The sequence below is a fragment of the Exophiala xenobiotica genome (genome assembly GCF_000835505.1).
Source record: "Exophiala xenobiotica strain CBS 118157 unplaced genomic scaffold supercont1.3, whole genome shotgun sequence".
NCBI lineage: Eukaryota > Fungi > Ascomycota > Eurotiomycetes > Chaetothyriales > Herpotrichiellaceae > Exophiala > Exophiala xenobiotica.
In genome coordinates, this window is record NW_013562492.1 from 1,726,348 (window position 1) to 1,747,817 (window position 21,470).

General features: G+C 52.8%; 9 protein-coding genes across 10 annotated transcripts; 7 read left to right on the forward strand and 2 right to left on the reverse strand.

The window, feature by feature from the left end:
- Positions 1–581: 581 nt before the first annotated feature.
- PV05_04840 (uncharacterized protein) lies at positions 582–3,828 on the forward strand. Its single transcript, XM_013461290.1, has 3 exons — positions 582–1,118; positions 1,175–1,759; positions 1,813–3,828. The coding sequence occupies exons 1-3, from the start codon at positions 1,011–1,013 to the stop codon at positions 3,514–3,516; spliced, it is 2,397 nt and encodes a 798-aa protein (XP_013316744.1). The 5' UTR covers positions 582–1,010; the 3' UTR covers positions 3,517–3,828.
- PV05_04841 (uncharacterized protein) lies at positions 3,772–5,213 on the reverse strand. The gene has a single exon (XM_013461291.1). The coding sequence runs from the start codon at positions 4,909–4,911 to the stop codon at positions 3,901–3,903; it is 1,011 nt and encodes a 336-aa protein (XP_013316745.1). The 5' UTR covers positions 4,912–5,213; the 3' UTR covers positions 3,772–3,900.
- A 106-nt stretch (positions 5,214–5,319) lies between these two features.
- On the forward strand, positions 5,320–7,942 carry PV05_04842 (uncharacterized protein). The gene is made up of 3 exons (XM_013461292.1): positions 5,320–6,652; positions 6,708–7,125; positions 7,177–7,942. Exons 1-3 carry the CDS (start codon positions 5,676–5,678, stop codon positions 7,672–7,674), a joined length of 1,893 nt encoding a protein of 630 aa, XP_013316746.1. The 5' UTR covers positions 5,320–5,675; the 3' UTR covers positions 7,675–7,942.
- A 20-nt stretch (positions 7,943–7,962) lies between these two features.
- On the forward strand, positions 7,963–10,058 carry PV05_04843 (uncharacterized protein). The gene has a single exon (XM_013461293.1). It carries the CDS (start codon positions 8,527–8,529, stop codon positions 9,817–9,819), a length of 1,293 nt encoding a protein of 430 aa, XP_013316747.1. The 5' UTR covers positions 7,963–8,526; the 3' UTR covers positions 9,820–10,058.
- A 174-nt stretch (positions 10,059–10,232) lies between these two features.
- On the forward strand, positions 10,233–13,371 carry PV05_04844. 2 transcript variants are annotated; one of them, XM_013461295.1, is made up of 2 exons: positions 10,233–10,504; positions 10,578–13,371. In XM_013461295.1, the coding sequence occupies exons 1-2, from the start codon at positions 10,463–10,465 to the stop codon at positions 13,296–13,298; spliced, it is 2,763 nt and encodes a 920-aa protein (XP_013316749.1). In that variant the 5' UTR covers positions 10,233–10,462; the 3' UTR covers positions 13,299–13,371. The 2 variants fall into 2 exon arrangements, with proteins under 2 accessions (XP_013316749.1, XP_013316748.1); XM_013461294.1 differs by having other exon boundaries at positions 10,233–13,371.
- Positions 13,372–13,603: 232 nt separating this feature from the next.
- Positions 13,604–15,257, forward strand: PV05_04845 (uncharacterized protein). Its single transcript, XM_013461296.1, has 3 exons — positions 13,604–14,253; positions 14,308–14,587; positions 14,640–15,257. Exons 1-3 carry the CDS (start codon positions 14,170–14,172, stop codon positions 14,789–14,791), a joined length of 516 nt encoding a protein of 171 aa, XP_013316750.1. The 5' UTR covers positions 13,604–14,169; the 3' UTR covers positions 14,792–15,257.
- On the reverse strand, positions 15,045–16,356 carry PV05_04846 (uncharacterized protein). Its single transcript, XM_013461297.1, has one exon. It carries the CDS (start codon positions 16,110–16,112, stop codon positions 15,240–15,242), a length of 873 nt encoding a protein of 290 aa, XP_013316751.1. The 5' UTR covers positions 16,113–16,356; the 3' UTR covers positions 15,045–15,239.
- On the forward strand, positions 16,195–20,136 carry PV05_04847 (alanine-tRNA ligase). Its single transcript, XM_013461298.1, has 3 exons — positions 16,195–16,754; positions 16,808–19,425; positions 19,484–20,136. The coding sequence occupies exons 1-3, from the start codon at positions 16,391–16,393 to the stop codon at positions 19,655–19,657; spliced, it is 3,156 nt and encodes a 1,051-aa protein (XP_013316752.1). The 5' UTR covers positions 16,195–16,390; the 3' UTR covers positions 19,658–20,136.
- A 218-nt stretch (positions 20,137–20,354) lies between these two features.
- On the forward strand, positions 20,355–21,416 carry PV05_04848 (uncharacterized protein; the record flags this gene model as incomplete). Its single annotated transcript, XM_013461299.1, has 3 exons — positions 20,355–20,761; positions 20,973–21,140; positions 21,246–21,416. Exons 1-3 carry the CDS (start codon positions 20,450–20,452, stop codon positions 21,414–21,416), a joined length of 651 nt encoding a protein of 216 aa, XP_013316753.1. The 5' UTR covers positions 20,355–20,449.
- Positions 21,417–21,470: the final 54 nt, after the last annotated feature.

Sequence of the window (21,470 nt, forward strand, 5' to 3'; positions counted from 1 at the left end):
CAAAGAGGAAATGATGGCTGGTTTGAGTGGTCGAGAAAGGGTTAGGCTATGAGGGGCTTGCTCCTTGACGAACGAGCGGCGATGCTACTAGTACCACAGTAAAGAGTAGCGCCCAGAAGGTTGAGATAGGCGGGGTTGTAGCGCATATTGGAGCCGTGTTGCAGGGAGCATCCAGAGACGATCTGCCTATCGTTTGCTGGGTTTTCGCCAATTAGTACAGATGGCGTCGGGGGCATCATTGGGGTGAGAATGACACGGGATGGTAGTGCCGGTGGTGACTTGGTCCTTCGAGTCCTTGGAGTCCTCAGCTCAGCATCCCTGTGGTCGGACTCTTGACGTGCAACAAGCGGCGGATCTGCGCGTCGTCGTCCGGACTTTGAATTACGGGGACGATCTCGGGCATGTTGACAGGCCCATCTACAGGCACACAGGCCTTCTTCACGTCAGGAGCTTCCCACCAGCATCATTGAGTTACAGGTACCGTCTTCTGACTGGCTGCCACCCGGACCTCGGGCTGCTCCACCTCCATCATCGTCCATCACAGACCTGTACACAACTGTCGGCCTTGATACGAGGTCATGGCTTGCTTGACCCTTTCAATGGGCTTCTGGCTGAGGCTGGTCCAGAAGCGTCAAGCTGCTGTGGAAGGGGCTGCGTGCCCTCCAACGGTTCTGCTGGTTCCAGTTAGCTGCAGCCTGCAGCACCTTGCTTGATATCCCTCCGCTCCGTTGCCAGGTGCTGTTCAACCTTCACTGGGGCTTTTATCAAGCCCACAGCGCGAATCTCTCTTAATCTGGGAGAGACGCCCTCTTGACCGCTGTCTGGATTGACATTCGTGTCGTGTACAGAAAAGGCATCTGCTCCTCTACAAGAAGGAGTTTCCCACTCTCACCCTTCTTCCATACTTTACACTCATTCCTGTCCTCACATAAAGGGATGAGACATCCTTTTCGAACAGCTAAAATATAGTCTCTACTTCCAATCGTCCTTCAGCAATCTCGCCATCAGCCATGAGACGTATCTCGGGCCGCGTGACCCGCGATGACATTCGATCTGCTGGCTTGAGAAGATGGAATGGTCGAGCGAGAATAACTACCGAATGGATCAATGTATTCCACGTAAGGACGATGCAAGTACATCTAATACGTCCAAATATGCTGATATGCTTCGCTAGGAGCCCGAACTGTGCTGGCCCACAGGTGACTGCCTAGTCTACCTGCGCGAGCCCGGCCAGTCTAGTCGAGGACCGGCCTTTCGCATCCATACTGACTGCCTCAAAGTCAGGGGATTCGAGACCTTAGTCGACCGTTGCGTGGTCAGAAACTCAATTCACGCCGGGGCGCAGTGCGTTCTCCCAAACTGTCCAGGTTGTGATCCACAGCAGTCGCTCCAGGAGCTGTACATTCCAGCTCCCTACGGCATAGGCCTCGAGGAAACCTTCAATCACCACATTACCACCAGGAACTTCTTCGCCTGGTTATATAATCGACCATTGGCCGGGAGAACATTGGGCAAAGCTTTAGTGGAAGTAAAAAGGAGGATGGACGTGTACCGCCCTGATTACAGCTCCCAGAACACACTGGAAGTGGTATCTTACGCAGAAAATCAGAGGTATCTGGACTTCAGGGAGTGCGTCGATCATGCCCTGGCAGCACTCTATCTGGCCGAGGAGCTCGAGATTGAAGATCTATGGGTAGATGCCTTCGCTCACTGTGTGGGGTTGAGCCATCGCGGACTTCGTTCGAGTGTCGAGTATGTTGTAAGTGCTTCCGGTGCTACTGTTGCCCCAATTGAAACTGACAAGTCCTCTAGATGATTAGTCCAAAGTCCAAGACCCTTATCAGCCGGGCAAAACTCGAACTGGATGACCGCCTGAACCGGACGAATGAATCGGTGGTCAATTTCTTCGATGACAAGGTCTCAGGCAGCTTCCTCGGCCTACCGCAAACAGCTCGAGCTCACTTGGAGAGATTCCGTGCCTTCCTTAAAATGGTGTATGTTGATCGATATGGGTGCTGGCCACCGCCGGGCTTTGAAGAGGAGTCAATCCAACAGGCGGTGTATGCCGAAATGCTCACTGACTTCCAGAACCTCTACCAACACCTGGTGGACCCAGAGTCCTCCACCAACATGGAAGGGACAGACATCAACAAGACCGGTGGCGTCTGCACTATACAAAATATCCAGGTTTTCGACTTCAAGCACAACTATGAGCCACTAGCGCAGCCTCTGCCTCTGATGCCAACGGCCCTGGAGCCAGGCACAAATCAGCGGACGAAGTCTCAGCGAAGGATGTCGTGGAATCCCATCCAGAAACGGAAGGCGGATAAAGATGCCCACAAGATGCGTGAGAAGCAAGCTTTGATGACTGCTTCGGACAGAGATCTGCTGATCATGGACTGCGACTTGGTCCGGAAGTTTTCAGAATTCGAAGAACAGAGTGTCGACAATGACCTCGAGGGTCTGCCGCTTGCCGAAGGTCGAAAAGTTCGGTGGATGCTAGTCTATGCTATCCTCCAGGTGTTCCGTTCGGTGTCGCAGCCCCCGAAGCAGGTCCGCAACGTGACCGATCTGACTTATTCTCTCTGCTGCCGTCCTCCGAAAAAGATGCCATGGCAAGGTACGCGAGTTCCCGCCATTCGGACCGGCGTCCAGAGTTCTTCCCAGTTGCAGTTGGTGCCTGACCAGAGCTACTCCCATACCAATGCCTCTACTTGTTCCATTGGCGAGCAAGTAGCAAGAGGAAGATCACTCAAAGCTCGCCGACGCACACTTCCCGACAAGTTGCCTGGAGCCTTGACTGCGTCGCTGTCGACTAAGACACCGCCGGGTTCGCGGGCGTCTTCCTTGAAAAGATTGATGTCGCGGCGAAACAGGTACGCTACCGAGCCACTGCCAACTAAAAGACCCTCATTTTGCGAGATCTATATCCAAGGCTACGGAAATGGCTTGAATGAGGTCAAGCGAGAAGTCATTGCCGTCCCTGCAGCAGAGCTTACTGCCGAACCGGAAGCAGCTGAGGAAAGCATCCGAGGAGGACCGCCCGCGCCACAAGAGCTCGTTGGTCACGAAGTACACGAGCTCGACGCTAGTGGTGATGAAGCGCTGACTTGCCCTCCTTCGTCCGAGGAGGCAGCATTGACGACTCCAGCAATGTCTCGAGAGTCTTCGACTACTTCTACGAGTAGCCACTGGTCCAAGAAGAGCGGAGACAGTGACTTAGATCCCACCACACCTAGCAGTGATGCAGTCTGCACGCTCCAAGAGATACTGCGGCGGTCTCAGATCGACCGCGGAGAGGACGGGATGCCAATCCAGAAAGGAACGACACCTCAAACGCCAGGCTCGGCCAGCATAATCACCATCATGGACCACAACGATCACATTGGCGAGGACGACGACGCTCTGACCATGCCTTCGGTCCATTTCAACACTTTGACTTGGGATAAGATCCTAGCTGAACAGCTGGTGCCGGTCACTGCGTCTGCTGCGAATCCCATAACAATCCAAGCATGACAAGCTCACGAGTCGGGGTCCTGAACATGGGGGTCTTGGAGACTGTAATGATGAATATAATGCGACGATGAAACGAAACGAAAGAGAGGGATGGCCGTGAGAATGAAGGACGGAATCTGGGATGACTTTGATTTTGCATCTGATCTACTCAAGCACTACGCTCATTTGGAATAGCGATCAAATAGCAATATCAGGCAAGCGGGCGTTTTGTAGTACTGGTTGAAAAGCCTGGTCCGGGACTGTCCTACCTTAGGTAGCCAGCTCTTTCCCTTGCTATACTTGGCGAGATAGTTCCTGGTCTAACCGTACATTCGTATCGCATCGGGCACACATCCTAATCCCAATCGTTATCCCCGCAGTGCCAGATCCGGGTGGTCTTCGAGGTTATAGCCCTCGTTCCCGCCACGCCTCATCCAAATCCTCCTGCGTGACCTGATACGCCCAGTGGTGGCAAGTCTGATGCATCACTGGACTGGCTTCTTTTTCGCGTTCTTCGGCGTCGTCGTCGTCGAAGATGCTCCTCACGCCGCTTTGGATGTACTTTTTAAGTAACATGCGCTTCCATCGCCCTTTGGGCCCGACACAACGTGACCAGCGGCCGACTTGTCGCTCGTCCTCGCCGTCGTCCAGACGTCGACCGAGCCAGAAGCGGATATACCATTCGAACCAGCCGCGCGGGTCATGTGAAAAGTTGATCCAGCCTGCGGCTTCCCATTCCGTGAGGCTCTGGCCGCAGGAGACGGCGTATTTGTTCAGGGATGCGTCATAGGTGGGACTAGTGAGGTACTTCGTCGCTGGGGTGAGGTGGGAACGCCAGTGGTCCGGGAGCGTGTGGAGGTGGTCATCTCGAAGGGTGAGGCGTAGGGTGCGTGAGTGCCACGGGGAAAAGTAGGACCCGCCGAAGGCGCCTTCCAGGAGGATGGAGAGCGGAGATTTGTTGGGTGTAAAAGTCGGATGGGAGGGGAAGTGGTATGTCCCGTCCGTGGACTGGGTGGGTGGAGGGGCGGTAGGAGTATACGAGTTGTATTTGGCTAGGAGGGCGGGCAAGTCAGAAGGGGGAGGGGACGGGGAGGGTGCAATGGATAGAGCTTGAGCTTGAGCTTGAGCTTGAGGGCGTGAGGTGGTCTTGGGAGGCCGTCTGGTCTTGTCGTTCTTGGGTAAGGGAAGGTTGTCGTCGAAGTATGAGACTCGAGGGCCGCTGGCTGCTATCCTGGCGGAGGAGCGGGATGGGAGAGATCGGGCTGTGGTATTGAGACGGCGCTTCTTCAAGGGCTGTTTGTTTTCCGAATCCAAGTTTGCAGATGTTGTAGAACGAGACTGGAGGTTGAGTTCTTCCAGTAGCTTTTGCTTCTGTTGGAGGTTTTGGAGGCGTTGTGCCTCAAGGTCAAGAGACATGGGTTATAGAGCCGTGTTCGGCGCTCCTAGCTTGTCCTTCGAAGGGGGAGCGTGTATGGAATCGAGGGACACTGGATGTACTTTAACAGAGTCTTGATAGGAAAGCATAGCACCTTGCTCGCAACCCCTACCGTCGCACTAAGCGTTCGATAACTTACAACATTCAAGTCTCAGGTGTTGATGTTGCGTGTCGCGTTGACAGAAAAGTCGCCAGGTGACGTCAAAACGGTGCTTTGGATTGCAGAAGGACCGAGATTGTCAATTCGAGCCTTGTGCTGGCGATCATGACGGCTACTCTCGCCTTGACGGGAGGTTGTTGAGATCGGGAGCATCTGGTGGATTCTTCGGTACACAAGGACTTTCGAGGCTTGGTGGGCTTGCGAGCTACCATGCACTAGGTGTACACTAGGCAAGCATTTGAAGCGTGTACCTGCATCGGAGGAGTTGCGAGTAACTGAATATCGCCCTCGTTCATTTGTTCCAGCAACTGTCTTGACGTCTTCTCTGTCCACTTCTGTCCTGACGTCCAAATGTTTAACGTCTTGTCCCATGTATCTGAAGTCCCAAACGAACGGGATCGCACTATGCTGATGGATTCGGCGATCTAGCTTGTTCCTATTCCATCTTCCCCGTTGCTATCTAACGCCTCCGGCCACTCGATGCGACTAACACTAATCTATCTGTCTCAGTCTTCTACGTCTGTCGATCAAGCCCCGGCCACCACTAAGGGAGTTTGAGGAGGACCTATATAACCCACCTCGGACATGATCGCTACCTCTTCAGTCGGCACTGAATCTCCCAATCTTTCCTTGCACCGTCATGATGCCAATGAACGACCGGGTTCGCGGGCGCAGCGGCCGTCCTCAGAACCGACCGAACTTCCTGTGAAGTACTCTACCGATGCCCTCCTGCGACAACCAGAAGACGAAGGCGCGATGTCTCCAGCTTCCAAGTTGCGACTGAACGGTGTTGACCACGGAGAAAAAGAGCTGCCAAGGTTACAAGCTATAGGAGAAATAGACACTGCCGACCAATATGAACCAGTGCTCGAGGATGATCCGTCTTCTTTCAGTCTGCTATCTACCCCACCAGCAGAGCAAGCGGAGAGTTTCTCCCTAGAAAAGCAAACACAGGCGCTGTTCTCAAAGAGCCATCTACAGGTTATATTCGGAGATCCAGGCCTGCTCCTCAAATTCACATCTTTCCTCGGCACCCACAGGCCGCAATCGGTGCCTATCCTTGTCCACTACCTCGACTCCCTCAAATCCCTGCGAGCCATCCACTATGCGAACGCGATCTGCGAAGGGCTGGATCCCGTGGAAGGGTACGAATTCACACAAAAGGTGGTCAAACCTACTATAAATACTGCGCTGGAAGATAGAGCGCATAGGGCTTTTGATGTGCTGGTCACGGAAGAATTGCCGGCGTTTATCACACATCAGTACATTCAGATCGTTAGTGCCAGCATTACAGCTAGAATTACAGGGGTTTTGTCTTCCCATCTAAGAGAAGCTTCGGATGGTCTGGCGGAGGTCTTCTGCCTGACCGATCCATCGCGGCCAGATAACCCTATCGTCTTTGCTTCAGAGGAGTTCAATCGGACGACGCAATATGGGATGTCTTACGTTTTGGGTCGAAATTGCAGGTTTCTACAGGGACCAATGACAAACCCACAGAGTGTGCGCAGATTGCGGGAGGCGATCAAGACCGGCAAGCAGCACCAAGAGGTCTTCTTGAATTAGTAAGTGGATGCGGTCGTTGAATGTTTGTGCAAAGTAGGAGCTAACCCACCACAGTCGACGGGATGGCTCGCCGTTTGTAAATCTGCTCATGATCGCGCCACTTGCGGATAGTCGGGGGGTTGTGCGCTACCACATCGGTGCACAAGTCGACGTCAGTGGACTGGTCAAGGATAGCGCAGAGATGGAATCCTTACAAAAACTGATGGACTTGCGCGCCCGAGGCGAAGATCCCCCAGTACCCGAAAAGCCAAATCCGGAGAAGAACGATGAGCTACGTGAACTGAGTGAAATGCTCAACCAGGGAGAACTAAACATCATCCGTCGGCACGGTGGGAAGATGCACCGTGAAGTCGCGGAAGAGGATGTCGAAAGCGTTGGCTCGCAGCAACCGCGACTCTTGTTGAAAGACCCTGAGACAATGACTCCGCCAGTTGGAGGCGTCAACGGAAGACTAAGTGGTGTCTATCAAAATGTGAGTAAAGCCAGGCTTGTCCTCTGCTCCCAAAAGCTGACCCATTTGAAGTATCTACTTGTACGACCATACCCATCTCTACGCATCCTTTTCGCCAGCCCCTCACAAAGGTTACCTGGCATCTTGCAATCTCCTTTCCTGAACAAAATTGGCGGTTCGAACAGAGTCCGTGAGGAGCTCACGGCGGCATTTGCCGATGGACGAGGAGTTACAGCAAAAGTACGGTGGCTCAGTCGAGGAGATGAGCAAGGGAAGAACAAGTGGATTCACTGCACGCCTCTGCTTGGCCACCAAGGCCAAGTGGGTGTGTGGATGATAGTCATTGTTGACGAGGAGCAGAGTAATAGCGAGAGATGGCCTCCTGGAGCGGGTCGACTTCCCCCCACAGTCGCAACACCTGAAAGAACAACAGAGCGCAATGCTGTAAATGAGCACAGGCTATTTAGCCCAACACCGACTGGGCCCGGGGGTATCAACGGGCCCTACTATGATGCCAATGGCGGCGGAAGTATGGGCAGTGGCAGTGTGACAAGTCTGAGAATTGGATGAGGATTGATGAAATATTCACCACCTGTATTGGATGTCGCATAGTAGATTTTTGAGGTTTGGACATTTGAGAAGAATGCAATGGATGAAGTATGAGCTGGATAGTTCTTGTAGATGGAGCTGTGTGAGCCGCGCAGAACTCTTGTAGCTGGATATTGGTTCCAAGGGTTTGGCTCGCCGGGCTGAGGACGTACCCTAGAAATGCTTCGCAAGACGTGGCAGTCAAGCTTTGTGGCTTGTTCGGGGCCATGATGGGCTTATTGATTTGTTGACAGCATTGGCGGCTGGTCTCCTTTCCGGCGCCTCTGGCAGGCACTTACGACAGGCACTACAGGGAAGCACAGATGATTCGGCTGACGCAGCACGCCTGGACTCGTCATCCTTGCGGGCCAGTGCACAGCGGCTGGCTTGTTTCATCAACAACGATCTGTGGATCTTTTCATCTACGAATTATCAGGGATGCCGCATTTGATGTGAGACCAGAAATAAAATGGGGTTGAAGATCTCGAGTCCTCAGGCGAGTCGCAACCGGGAGCCTTTGCAGTCTTACTTCAGCTGCGAAGTCGAGGTAAGGCAGAGTATCTCCCTGCCTTGACTCCTGTTCAATCGTCATCACCTTGATCTTTCTGGCACGGCATCAATCCATGAATCCTCGCGAGCACAGTACATCAGCTGGCCTTGCATGAGTAAGAGAAAGAAAATACACACTCGCTCGTTACCAAGGCGCTTTCATCACGTTTCTTCGAAGGAAACGAAGTTATCACCATTCTCGGAGGCGAATCGATCAATTCGGAAATCAGAGCTCTCGAATGAGTCCACAACGACATTCGTTACCTTTCTGCAGATATCTCGATCATGATCCAGGGGAGGCGTGCTGTGGTCTGCCTGGCTGTTGCTACCATACTTGTTTTATTACTTTATTACCGAACAACCAGCTCTTTAATCACGACCAGGTCATTACGGAGCACCGTTCCACAGGTCATCGGGCTAGGAGAGTTATTTGAGTCTGACGGTTATGAAGAGCAGGAACTAGTCCACTTGGGGTCCCGACCTCAGGAATATCAACAATCCCATACAGCCAACGATGCAGCTCCGACCGAGTCAACGGAGCCAATAACTTTTGGAAGCACCCCGCCTGGGATGAAGAGCTTCACGCGCAATCTTGTCATGGCCAGGACCAAGCAGGAGAACGTGACATGGCTCGATGAGGTCGATTTGGGCCCGAACATCAATCGTATGATCTATGTCGCCGACGACCCCAAAGCTCCCTTACATCCGCCCAAGAACAAGGGCCACGAAGTCATGAATTACTTGACCTACATCATCGATTTCTACGACAATTTACCGGACGTTAGCATCTTCATGCACTCTCACCGATTCGCATGGCATAATGATGATTTATTGAACTTCGATGCTAGCGAGATGATCAAGCGGCTGAGCAATGAGAGGGTACAACGACAAGGATACATGAACATGCGATGCCACTGGATGCCTGGGTGTCCGGAATGGATCCATCCGGGTCAGATTGAGCCGGACAAAGAGAAACTCGAGCAGGCATTGATGGCGGAAGCCTGGGCTGAATTGTTCCCGGGCAAATCGATCCCGAATGTGCTTGCTCAGCCCTGCTGCTCGCAATTCGCCCTGAGTCGGGACAAGATTAGAGAGTTGCCCCAGGAGACGTACTCACATTTCAGAGATTGGCTGCTACGCTCGGAATTTCGAGACACGATGAGTGGGAGGATCTTTGAGTACCTCTGGCAGGTAATTTTCACAGACCAGAACACGTTTTGTCCCAATCAGCGGACGTGCTATTGTGATGGGTTTGGTGTGTGCTTCGAGACTGAGGAGTCGTTTGACAAGTGGTTTGAGATCAGATATAATATGAAGAAAGCGGAGGCCGAGCTGAAGGAGTGGGAAGATCAGGCTCAAGCGATCGAGCAGTATAGAAAGGATGGAAAGCTAGAAGAGATTGAGGCGGGTGCGCTGAAAGTCCCCGAGTATGGGAAGAATGAAGAGCTGGCTGCTATGATCAGCGAGTGGGAAGCCGACCTGGAGGACAGAAGGTTGGAAGCGCTGCAGAGAGGGGTGGATGCGAGAATAAGAGCGGAGAGCGATGGGAGGTCGTGGAGGGAGGGCGATGGCTACTAAAAGTGTTGTGCTTCACATTCGCATTGAGCAGGGACGTCTTGCAGGATAGGTTGCATTCAACATGGTGTTGAAAGGGTATGAACAGTTGGCATATATTCGGAATGCCATTCGGGACGGAGTTTGTCATTTTGGTTATTAAACGAGATATAGGGATAACGATGAATCGTAAATAGGGCCATCCGGGAGATATAGCAATGACTCGATGTGTATGGTGGCGAGGATGAAGTATTCAAATCCAGGAGTGATGCTGATACATATTTGTGTTGATAGTGTTCATGGCGAGAGATATTGATAACCACGGTACCTTAATGTACCAGGTAATCACGGAGTCGGGCGAACTTTCTGGTTAAGAACTCGCGTGACGCCACTAAGAATTGGGGTCGGTCGTGGCCTGCGGAGGAACATCAAAGAAAGCAGGAAATTGAACACCTTTCGTCTACGACCACAAAGCCATACTCTGTTCCATTACTCATACGCCATCCTGATGGATGTCTTTTAGTTGGATTTGTTGTTCATCTCATATTGCGGTTGCGCACCTAGGCCGGTGGAAGCTGCGACTGAATGATGGCATCAGCAAACGCCCTTAGATAATTATCCTTGAACGAGAGATCGCTTGCTCAGCGATCAGCGACCAGCGACCAAGATGCCCGTGAGGATGAGGATGAGATGGACCGCTTACGCTGGGGTATGTATCCTGCCTGCGCTTCTTCTGTTGTATGAGCCTGTCTATGAGTGCTGACAGTCGGGTGCTTGTCCAGGCCTCGACCGCCCTCGCTGCCGGTGTCATACTCAAAGCTCTGGCACAGCGACCGAACTTCTACTCCGCCGCCGTTTACCTCTCGCAGTCCTCCGCTAACCTCATGATCCTGACGAACCTCCTCTTCGTCGTCGCGTGCACATTCTTGCTTGGACTACAGAAACTACTCTATGGAAATCTACGGCCAATCGAGATTGAACAGCTGTACGAGAAAGCATGGTTCGCAGTCACCGAGACGTGTCTTGCGATGACAGTATTCAGAGGCGAACTGGGTCTACCATTCCTCGCAATGTTCTTCGCTCTTCTTACAGGAAAAGTCTGGGGCTGGATAGGAGAAGGTCGTGTAGAGGTGCTAGAGCAGCAACCGCCCAGGAACCCACGACTTTTCCATACACGTCTCGCTTTGAGTCTGGGCTTGAGTGTCGCTTTCGATCTAACAATGCTTGAATACGTGGTGAAACAAGTCATGAGGATGGCCAGACCGGATATGATGGTCATGTTTGGTTTCGAATTCGCCGTGCTCTCGATTATGAGCATGAGTACCGCCCTACGGTACGCCGTCAATTTACTTGAGATTGGAATCGTACGAGAACAGAAGCGGCAGCGTATTGAGCAAATCAAGAGAGAACGAGTGCATGCTGCTGTCACCGAGTTTCAAGAATCACAGGCCCAACAAGCCACTCCGACAGATGCCTCTGAGACGACACCAACCCCCACCCTGCAGACTCTTGAGCAAGTGAGGCGGGAAGCCTTCGACCAACCTGTTGACGAGAACGAGGTCGAAGTTGAAGGATGGGAGGACAAAGGCCGCTACATGTTTTACCTCAACCTTGCTACGGACTTTTTCAAGCTGGTGATTTATTTGGCGTTTTTCTTCATTCTACTTGTATTTTATGGACTGCCGATACATATCTTGAGAGATGTGTTCTTGACGATGCGGTCATTCTTGAAACGGATTTCGGATTTCATGAAATATCGTGCGGCGACGAGGGATATGAATGCTCGATACCCCGATGCTACCGCAGAGGATATCGGACGAGAAGACGTATGCATAATATGCCGGGAGGAGATGCAACCTTATCAGCCACCAGCTGCGCAAGACGGCCAGCGACCGAATCCTGTTGCGGAGAGGATGCGACCTAAGAAGCTACCGTGTGGACACATTTTGCACTTTTCTTGCCTAAGAAGTTGGCTTGAGAGACAACAGATATGTCCCACGTGCAGAGCGAACGTCGTGCGACCGCCGCAAGGAGGTGCTGCTGGTGCTGGCCATGGTGGACCGGCTCAAGGTGATGCGAGGCAAGCTCAACCTAATGGGAGACAAGGTCCACGGGTGTATCAATTCGGACCGCTCCGGATAGGCGTGGGCGCAGCGAGAGGGAACAACATGTTTGAAGAGCTACAACAGCAACTTGCCGATGCCGGAGCTATTCCTCGCCCTCCAGCAAACGCGAATGGGAATGGGAACGCGAATGCAGATCCAAACGCTCCAAGACAATTTGGTGTAGGATTTCGGTGGTCGGCGAGTCGACGACGGCGACCAGGGGAATCTCACAGGAGTACCGAAACCCGGATCGATGCGTTGGAGCAGCAGATTCAGCGAGAGGCGGAACAGTTGGCTCGAAATTCCGCAGAGCTGAGTGTCCTCCAGTCCATGCAAACTGAATTGCAGAGATTGCGTGCAACTAGGGGCACTCCGATACAGAGGAACAGTGCAGCACAGGGTATGGTACCAGGAGCGGGGTCTGCAAATGTCACTCAGACCATGAGCCCGCTCACCAATACGCGAACGGGGGCTCGAGGCACAACGAGGTTTGAGGCAGGTGATCAACAGAATATTATCCAAGCAGGAAGCGACAGATTACCGCCAGGTCTTACGCTGCCAGAGGGTTGGTCAATGACCCCTTTGCATCCAGTGGAAGGAGTGGCAGTAACGCAGTCTCCTCTGGGGGCAAACAACGCTGGTTTGGCAGGCATGCCTGCAATCCCTTTCCCCTTCACAGGTTTCGTACCTGATCCATCGTTTGGAGGACAATTCCCGCACATGAACTTCCCTGGCTTTGGGTTTCCACCGGCATTCGGCCCTCGGCCACCACCCAACATGGCAGGCCATGATCAAGCAGGTACACCGCAACCGAATGGTACCCAAGCCCAGCCACAAGCACCAGGAGGACCTCCGCCACAACATCAAATACGGCCAGGTTTTCCTCCGCCGTTCGGCAATCGCTCTGGCGCCAATCCCGCAGTGCACCTGCAAAGACCTCAAGCTCAGCAGAACGGAATCCTACAATATACCCCCACAGAGGCTCCGGCACAGCATCCCTCAGGGACGGGTTTCCCTCCTTTCGAAAATGGGCCAGGCTTGGATCTCCCAAACTGGGGAGATTTGGCTGCTCAACTCGTTCAGCAGCAGCCACAGGCAAACGGACACAGACCTGGCGAAGGTGCTTCTACAAGCGATGGCGGCGCCGGTGCTGCCAGTACTAGCGCAGTTAATGGACATCAGCAGATTCCAGTATCCCCACCATCCGGGCCGTTGCCCTCGTGGGGCTTTGACACTGCGACTGACAACGAGCGTTCAAGCAGTAGCAACGCCGCTCAGGTAAATGGCAGTCGCGATGAAGACAGCAATACTAGTGCACCGTCGTCACCATCGTCGCAGCCTGGTGAAGGGAAGAATCGGCAAGCTTCTGTGGAGGATTTGGTTGAGGATCCGGATTGAGGGTGAATGTGTTGCATAGCATCAGAAAGTGCTCGAGACTCTGCTAGGGATCAAAATCATCATGATTGCTTCTCCTCATACTGCCGATCAAGGCTTCCATGGCCGTTCTTGACTACAAGTGATTCGTCATGTGACACCGTGAACTGTGGCAATTACATAGTACACACATGAAGAAGGCGGCCGCGCATCTGCTATCCACAGGGTCTCCATTGGGTGGCAGCTTTCGAAACTTGGAAGAGCCCCTGCATGATGCGGCAGTGCTGTCAGTGATCCGTTCCCGAGACACAGCCATCTGACGAGTCAGTTGTTTTTGAAACAAGCTCTCAAACAGGTGACTGTCGCGCAAGAGCCTTGCTGGGGTGAATTGTCGTTCGCTACGCCACCCACGGCAACCTCGCAACCCCCCTTCAAGTACGGCTAACAGTGCTAACGAAAGTGGGTGGCTTGCAGCAACTCTTTGTCCGTAACTTAGTGCTGTACAACCAAACTGCACCTGCTTTCTGGCAACGGCTACCTAACTTCTTTTTCGACTTCTACCTTTCCCTATATCCTGTCTCTTGTTCTGCGATTGTTCCGAAAAGGATCGAAAAGAAGGTCGATAATCGCTATTTAAACGACCACCTCAAAAGCGGCCGCCTGAGCACTTCTCCAAGACCCTTCCGTCTGTGCAGACACATCACACCAATCTTTTCTGCAGGCGTTCAACGTCGAGTCGAGAGACCATCACGTCCGTGCGGAGACATCACTCTTCCTGACGTCGATCCTCAATCACTGTCCGGTGCAGGCGGCGCCTGTTCATATTGAACACCTTGCCTACCGTCCAACGTTCAGTGCTATCACCTCAATCCTACATCGACAGACCCAAGGCAAGATGGATTCCTCAAGGGCTTTCCGACGGCAAGTCACTAGCAACAACGACGGCGATTTCAATGATGGATATTGGTGGTACAGCTCGGTACGTGTCTTGCTGCTCCTGTGCCTGCGACACAACTAACCAGACCGTGTATAGACTGCTTATGCAATTAAATGGGCCATCATTGCCGCCATCCTGGTCGCTTTCCTCGTTTTCTTCGTTGCAGGATATTTGCATGCCCGACGACGCATGCGCAAAGGCCAGCCTCCATTAGCGTATCACCGCTGGCTCGTACCGAGAAGACAACGAATGGCATTCGCACAACAATACCCGCAATATGCGCAGCAAGTTGGATATTACAGAGCAACACCCACGTATCATCCATACCCGCAAGGACAGGCGTATCACATGGGAGCGTACGGACCGCCGCCGCCAGGTAAGTCAAGAATGACGAACAGTGAGACAATGGGAGGCTGATCAAATAATAGCATACCATGAACCAGATTATGTGCCTGCGTATACGCCCCAGGGACCCAATAAGGTTGATCCGGACCAAAACAGACAGTACGCACCGCCGGCCGGACCACCTCCAGGTGAGCCTAGTCAGCCTGCTCGAGTGGCGAACCTGCAGGGAAGATAGGGTCCGATTCGAAAGCGGTGCAAGAACGAGTAGATGTTTTACGGATGACTCTTGGGCAAGCTAGGGCATAGCGGCGCAGCATATGGGCGTTGAACATACGTCAGAGACATCGCCTTCCGGGAAGGAAATGCGGCTGTCCGGCACGAAAAGACATCGGTGTTCGAGAAGTATTGAGAGGGGGCTCGAGGGTGATCTTGTAACGGCATTCTCGTGGGGCAAATGGCTTACTACTCGGCGTTTTCGAGGACCTTGGGTTTAGACTATGTCGGAGCAGGCACTCTCAGAGCAAAACAATGTCTGGGCCATGGTCTGAAGGATGTAATAATATGCATGTTGCGGAGATCCTCGCGGGAAAAAAAGACTGGGAAATTGCAAACCGGGTATCTACGCAAGCATCCAAGTGGGTAGACTGGGCCCAAAACGCCTGTAATGCTACCGTCGAAAACGCTTATTCAATATCCATCGCGTCTAGATCTTCGTCTCTGTCTCTGTATGATGAGTGGTCTGTCATAGCGTCGTCGAATACCATATCTTGGTTCTGCCCTTGGCCCTGGCGAGTTCCGTGTAGTGGTTCCTGCCCCTCTCTATCTCTTTCTCTCTGTTCTGCGGCCTGTTTTTCTCTCGCTCGTGTTCGTGCTGCGATGATGGCTTTCCGCACGGCATCCTCCTCCTCTGGGACTGTGATGCTGGTCGGGTCTCGGTAGAGAACTAGTGCGGTGTTTGTGTTGAGGGTCAAAGGCGGAGATGCATTTTGAGGAGGGTGGCTTTGGAGGAACCGCTGTGGTATAGCAGAGACCTTCTTGTCTATGTCTGGCAGGAAGACTGTTTGTGAGGCAGCGGCTTCGTCGGCTTCGATTTGCGCGATCTCGTGGGCGAGGTTGGTTATTATAACTCTGTGTGGTGTCTCGTCGACGGTCATGAATTCAGAGTCTTGGAGAGTGGGCAGCCCTGATGTGATTACAGCATTTTGGTCTTCCTGGGCCCGGGCCTGGGAGAAGAAGGCTGGAGAGTGTGTATCTAGATGTGAGGCCTCAACGGGTGCCTGGATCGCAGGTCGAGCGTCGGTGTTGGCGATGAGAGGGCGGAATGAGACGCCCGCGGAAGAAGGAGGTGCTGATTGAGGGAATGTTTGCGACGGGATAGCATGGTTCAGGCGGAGTTTCTTGAACTGCGAAGAGATGTTCGACTGCGACTCGAGTTCGTCGTCGGCTTTTCGCTTGCCGGGAGCGGTGACGAGATTGCTGCGGTGTTCGTTTGCCGGATACCATTCCGGAGGTATAGGTGCGGTTGCTGTACCTGTAGGATATGGTGCCATCATCATGGCATGAGTCGTGTGAGACTCGAATTGTATGTATAGATTGGAGGTGCGGTGCAGTGAAGGCGATGGCTTGTTGCTGTTTCTTCTCCAACTCTCAAAGTGCTCCCTGGCCTTTTTGTTCTTCTCTTACTTTTCTCTGCTGCGTCGGACACAGCTTGGTCGTTGGTCGTGGTCGTAACTGTACATCATTGACTGGTGTTCACAGCAAGAGAAAGAGAGGACCGGCAGCTCGTCAAACAGATAAAAGGATTGGCGGTCTGGAAGGTGCTCGAAGAAGTTGAATGTCGATTTGGAGAGCTGTGGCCGCAGTTGACCACACGCTGCGTACCCCTCGATTTCTTTGTGGATTGACTCACAATTTCGATACACGACCTGCTCGCTCTTTTCGCACGCTCTCTTCACAAAATACTCGGCGGCGAGAGACACTGAGCGACAATAAGCGGGACTATTCTTCCCACAGGAGTCTCGAGCGACGGAACTACAACTGGGCCTTTTCACCTGCACTGCGCACATCAAAAGCACAGGTGCAACGGCACACGACCGTCAGAATGGCGTCAACAAATATAGGAGACACTCACAAATGGAGTGCTCCGGTCGTGAGAGATACCTTTCTCAAGTACTTTGAGGACCGGGGCCATACGTTTGGTAAGTTATCTCGCACTCAGATTCCCTCCTCAGTACTGACTCGCTCGCCCTAGTAAAATCCTCGCCCGTCGTGCCTGTATCCGATCCTACCCTCCTCTTCACCAACGCTGGCATGAACCAGTTCAAACCGATATTCCTCGGCACTGTCGACCCGACGAGCAAAGAAGGCCAGTACAAGCGCGCGGTCAACTCGCAGAAATGTATACGTGCTGGTGGCAAGCACAATGACCTCGACGACGTCGGCAAAGACAGCTACCACCACACTTTCTTCGAGATGCTGGGCAATTGGTCGTTCGGAGATTACTTCAAGACGGAGGCCATCACATACTCGTGGGAACTGCTGACCAAAGTCTTCGGTCTGGAGCCGGATCGATTGTACGTCACCTACTTCGAAGGCAACGAGGCCGGCGGACTGGAACCGGACATCGAGGCGAAAGAGCTCTGGAAGAGCGTCGGCGTTGCGGAAGACCATATCCTGCCGGGCAATATGAAGGACAATTTCTGGGAGATGGGCGACCAAGGTCCTTGCGGTCCCTGCTCCGAGATTCACTACGACCGAATCGGTGGACGGAATGCGGCGCATCTGGTAAACCAGGACGACCCGAATGTGTTGGAGATCTGGAACAATGTCTTCATCCAGTACAACAGGGAACCGGACAAGAGTCTGCGGCCGCTGCCGAACAAGCATGTCGATACAGGTATGGGCTTCGAACGGCTGGTCAGTGTGCTGCAAAATAAGATGTCGAATTACGATACGGATGTGTTCACGCCCATCTTTGCGCGGATCCAAGAGGTTACTGGGGCGAGACCGTACTCTGGCAATTTTGGTGACGAGGACAAGGATGGAATCGACACTGCATATCGAGTTGTTGCAGACCATGTACGGACGTTGACATTTGCGATTAGCGATGGAGGGATCCCCAACAATGAAGGCCGAGGATATGTCGTGCGACGAGTGTTACGGCGTGGAGCGCGGTATGCCAGAAAATATTTCAACGTCGAGATTGGCGATTTCTTTGCGAAGATTGTGCCGACTTTGGTCGAGCAGATGGGTGGCATGTTCAAGGAGATCGTTGCAAAGGAGGATGAAGTCAAGGAGATTCTGAACGAAGAAGAGCTGTCATTCGCAAAGACTCTGGATCGAGGAGAGAGGCAATTCGAGGTTTATGCTCAGAAGAGCCAGGTTCAAGGCTTGAAGAGTCTGCATGGTGCCGATGTGTGGCGGTTATACGATACTTTCGGCTTTCCTGTCGACCTAACCAGACTTATGGCTGAGGAGAGAAATCTGTCGATTGACGACAATGAATTCGAGGCCGCGAGATTACGGGCCAAAGAAGCTAGCAAGGGCGAAAAGAAGGCGGCGAGTGACCTGTTGAAGCTTGATGTTCACGACCTTGGCGAGCTCGAGAAGATGCCCGGCGTCACAAAGACGGACGACAGTGCGAAGTATGGCAGGGGAAACATCACAGGCACGATTCAGGCGATTTATCATGCGAAGGAGTTTCACCCCGACACACAAGCAATTCCCGAAGGCGATCAGGTTGGTATCATCCTCGACCGGACTTGCTTCTACGCTGAGCAGGGTGGTCAAGAGTACGATACCGGACGACTTGTCATTGATGGGCAAGCGGAGCTTGAGGTTGAGAACGTACAGCTTTATGCTGGCTATGTCTTGCATACCGGGTACATGAAGTATGGCCATTTCGCCGTCGGACACACCGCGATCTGTGAGTACGATGAGTTGAGGAGGTGGCCTATTCGGAACAACCATACCGGAACACATATTCTCAACTTTGCGCTGCGGGAAGTCCTTGGTGACGGCATCGAGCAGAAAGGGTCGCTGGTCGCTCAAGAGAAACTACGATTCGATTTCAGTCACAAGGCTGGTATCTCAGATGCTGATATACAGAAGGTTGAAGATATCTCGACAGAGTATATCCGACAGAATTGCCCAGTCTATGCGAAGGATGTCCCTCTCGTCATTGCGCGGGAGATCTCCGGCGTCAGGGCCGTCTTTGGCGAGACGTATCCGGATCCCGTGCGGGTTGTGTCTGTTGGCGTCGAAGTCGATGACATCTTGAAGAATGTCAAGGACGAGAGGTGGAAGACAGTCAGCATTGAGTTCTGCGGTGGAACACATGTAAAGGCCACCGCTGATATCAAAGACCTGGTTATTCTCGAGGAGAGTGGTATCGCAAAGGGCATTCGACGAATCATTGCAGTCACAGGCGAAGACGCGCATGAAGTGCAACGTGTGGCGGACATGTTCTCAGACAAACTGAAGGGTCTTGAGGACATGCCGTTTGGACCGAGCAAAGAGCAAGAAGCCAAGGCAATTCAGCTTGAGCTGAACAATTTGTCGATATCGGCGGTAAAGAAATCGCAGCTCCGGGAGCGAATGACCAAGGTCAGCAAGGAGATCCTCGATCAGCAGAAGAAGTTGCAGAAGGAGGAGTTGAAGAAGGCGACCGATTCGATCAGCGAGTACTTTGAGAAGAACAAGGACGCGAAAGCGGCGGTGCTGAGACTCCCCGTCGGTGGAAACCCCAAGATCGTGCCGGATGTGGTCAAGCATGTGCAGACCAAGTTGAAGGATAAGAGTGTGTATGTGATTGTGGCGGATGACGGGGAACCCGAGGGGAAGGTGTTCCACGGATGCTTTGTGAGCCCGGTAAGTGTAGCCATGTGATACCAAAGCGTGGTAGGAGGAGTGCTAATCATGGCTTTAGGAAGGAGTCAAGGCCGGTATTACGTCTGCAGACTGGTCGGCGCAAGTATCGCAATTAGTGGGCGGTAAAGCTGGTGGGAAGGCGCCGGTTGCGATCGGGACAGGAACAGAGCAGGCGAAGGTGGACGAGGCAGTTGAGGCGGCCAGGGAATATTTGGAAAAGTTCAAGCTGTGAGATGTTGGCTGCTGGGTATCGAGGCGTAGTGTCCCTTCGACCAACAATCAATATGGAGCCGCAAGAAAAGAATCACTCGACTCTGGGTGTAGTGCATGGCTCGATGCACGGGGACCTACAAGGCTTAGGACGATGCTGGAACCCTGGAAAGATCAGAAGATCGCGGGTCACAGCCTGGGTGTGGTAGCACCTGGGACGGTCGCGTGATGTGGTGTTGGGAGGCATGAGTAGGTTGTGTGTACATCAACATCAACATCAACGGTGATGGCGGGCTTTGTATGTCACGACTGGGAGCTGGTTAGCTGTAGCCATCTGGGCCGGCCAATGCACAGCATAGAGGGCTTGATCAAATGTATTCAATAGACGGAATGAATCTCATATGGGCCACTGCAAAGGTACTCGGTACAAGCAGCGAGGATAAACATGGGTTCAGTACCTTAGCTTGGGTAGGTAGGCAGATACAAGAGCGTACTGTGGTACTCCGTATAAGGTGCCAGGCACCTAGCCAGGTACCTTAGAGTGCGCGACTGATATAGGCCGATCGGAAACACAGCCCGGCGGTAGTTGAACCGGCCAATCACAACTGATTGTACCTGCCAATTCAGGATGCAATGACGACGAAGGACGAGGGCGGAGGATTGAGTGACGTCGCAGACAATGTAATGTCGTGCCCGGGATCTGGACGACCGCAGGAATAACTAACTTGGTCATTGAGATGTGTTTCGTCTGATCAAGTAACGCGAGATCTCTTCGAAAGTCACCAGCATCATCAGAAGCAAGCAAGGACGGGATATGCCCAGTCTTCGACCTCTGACTACATCGGTACGAACAATCACGACTTCGACTTCAGCTTCGACTTTGGCTCGTCGTCGAGCCAGCGCGGTAGCTTCTCAGATCACTTCTCAGGCTCCAGCAGTTCCGCGATCGAGACCAATAGCTTTGGGAGTATCATCCGGTGCGAGACTTTCAAAGACTTTATCGACGTCAACTGCAGCAAAAATGAAATTCCCCGGCGGATGTTACTGCAAGAAGATTAGATACGAGATCGATCTCGAGGATGCGGACAAGGCCCGGACAAGTATTTGCCATTGTAAGAACTGCAAGGTACGTCCAGATATCTTGACAACTCGACTCTGATCCCACAGCTTGCCTTTCGACCCGGACTCAGGGAGATGACCAGTTGTCTATATGTTTGTCCACTTGTGGCCAGAGCCCGTGGACATGCTGGTTGTCTACTGACTGGCGGTCCCTGAGAGTTTCCTTGTCGTTACTCCAAGTGCTTTGACTACTGATGCTAACGCAGCTTCTGTCTCAGAAATTCACCGGCGGTCCATTCGGCATCACCTCGAAAATCCCCGAGAGCAGCTTCAGTGTCACACAAGGCAAGGAGTACATCACAGTCCACGAGGCAGATAACGGTAGCGGAACGATGCTGCATCGGGAATTTTGCAAGGAGTGCGGGAGTCCGATCCTGGAGCGTGGTGTAAGTAGAGTAGCAGCCTTTCGAGCTTTTCCTTCTCCCTGAGTCTTGACCCGTCAAGGCCGTTGGTTGGATGGGGTTCACTGGTGACTGACGAGTTAATACTAGGCTAATGCCGGAGACTTCACGTACATCTTCTACGGGACGCTGGACAAGCCGACGGATCTGCCGCCAAAGGGAGAATTCTTCTGTAGCAAGCGGGACAATTGGATGCCCGAGGTTCCTAGTACGTCTGACCCTATCATGTCATGTGCCGTTGACTATGAGCCAGTTGACTGACTTGCTGTTATCGTACAGATGTCTTCCACAAGCAACAAATCAAGGAATGATCGC

Bases quoted from the DNA above. Each gene is read 5' to 3' on its own strand.
- PV05_04844 (XM_013461294.1), top strand. From the start codon at position 10,536: ATGAGCCTGTCTATGAGTGCTGACAGTCGGGTGCTTGTCCAGGCCTCG.
- PV05_04845 (XM_013461296.1), top strand. From the start codon at position 14,170: ATGGATTCCTCAAGGGCTTTCCGACGGCAAGTCACTAGCAACAACGAC. The intron at 14,254-14,307 runs GTACGTGTCTTG...GACCGTGTATAG, and splicing joins GATATTGGTGGTACAGCTCG to ACTGCTTATGCAATTAAATG. The intron at 14,588-14,639 runs GTAAGTCAAGAA...ATCAAATAATAG, and splicing joins GTACGGACCGCCGCCGCCAG to CATACCATGAACCAGATTAT.
- PV05_04846 (XM_013461297.1), bottom strand. From the start codon at position 16,112: ATGATGATGGCACCATATCCTACAGGTACAGCAACCGCACCTATACCT.
- PV05_04842 (XM_013461292.1), top strand. From the start codon at position 5,676: ATGATCGCTACCTCTTCAGTCGGCACTGAATCTCCCAATCTTTCCTTG. The intron at 6,653-6,707 runs GTAAGTGGATGC...AACCCACCACAG, and splicing joins CAAGAGGTCTTCTTGAATTA to TCGACGGGATGGCTCGCCGT. The intron at 7,126-7,176 runs GTGAGTAAAGCC...ACCCATTTGAAG, and splicing joins TAAGTGGTGTCTATCAAAAT to TATCTACTTGTACGACCATA.
- PV05_04840 (XM_013461290.1), top strand. From the start codon at position 1,011: ATGAGACGTATCTCGGGCCGCGTGACCCGCGATGACATTCGATCTGCT. The intron at 1,119-1,174 runs GTAAGGACGATG...ATGCTTCGCTAG, and splicing joins AATGGATCAATGTATTCCAC to GAGCCCGAACTGTGCTGGCC. The intron at 1,760-1,812 runs GTAAGTGCTTCC...CAAGTCCTCTAG, and splicing joins GTTCGAGTGTCGAGTATGTT to ATGATTAGTCCAAAGTCCAA.
- PV05_04843 (XM_013461293.1), top strand. From the start codon at position 8,527: ATGATCCAGGGGAGGCGTGCTGTGGTCTGCCTGGCTGTTGCTACCATA.
- PV05_04841 (XM_013461291.1), bottom strand. From the start codon at position 4,911: ATGTCTCTTGACCTTGAGGCACAACGCCTCCAAAACCTCCAACAGAAG.
- PV05_04847 (XM_013461298.1), top strand. From the start codon at position 16,391: ATGTCGATTTGGAGAGCTGTGGCCGCAGTTGACCACACGCTGCGTACC. The intron at 16,755-16,807 runs GTAAGTTATCTC...CGCTCGCCCTAG, and splicing joins GGACCGGGGCCATACGTTTG to TAAAATCCTCGCCCGTCGTG. The intron at 19,426-19,483 runs GTAAGTGTAGCC...TCATGGCTTTAG, and splicing joins ACGGATGCTTTGTGAGCCCG to GAAGGAGTCAAGGCCGGTAT.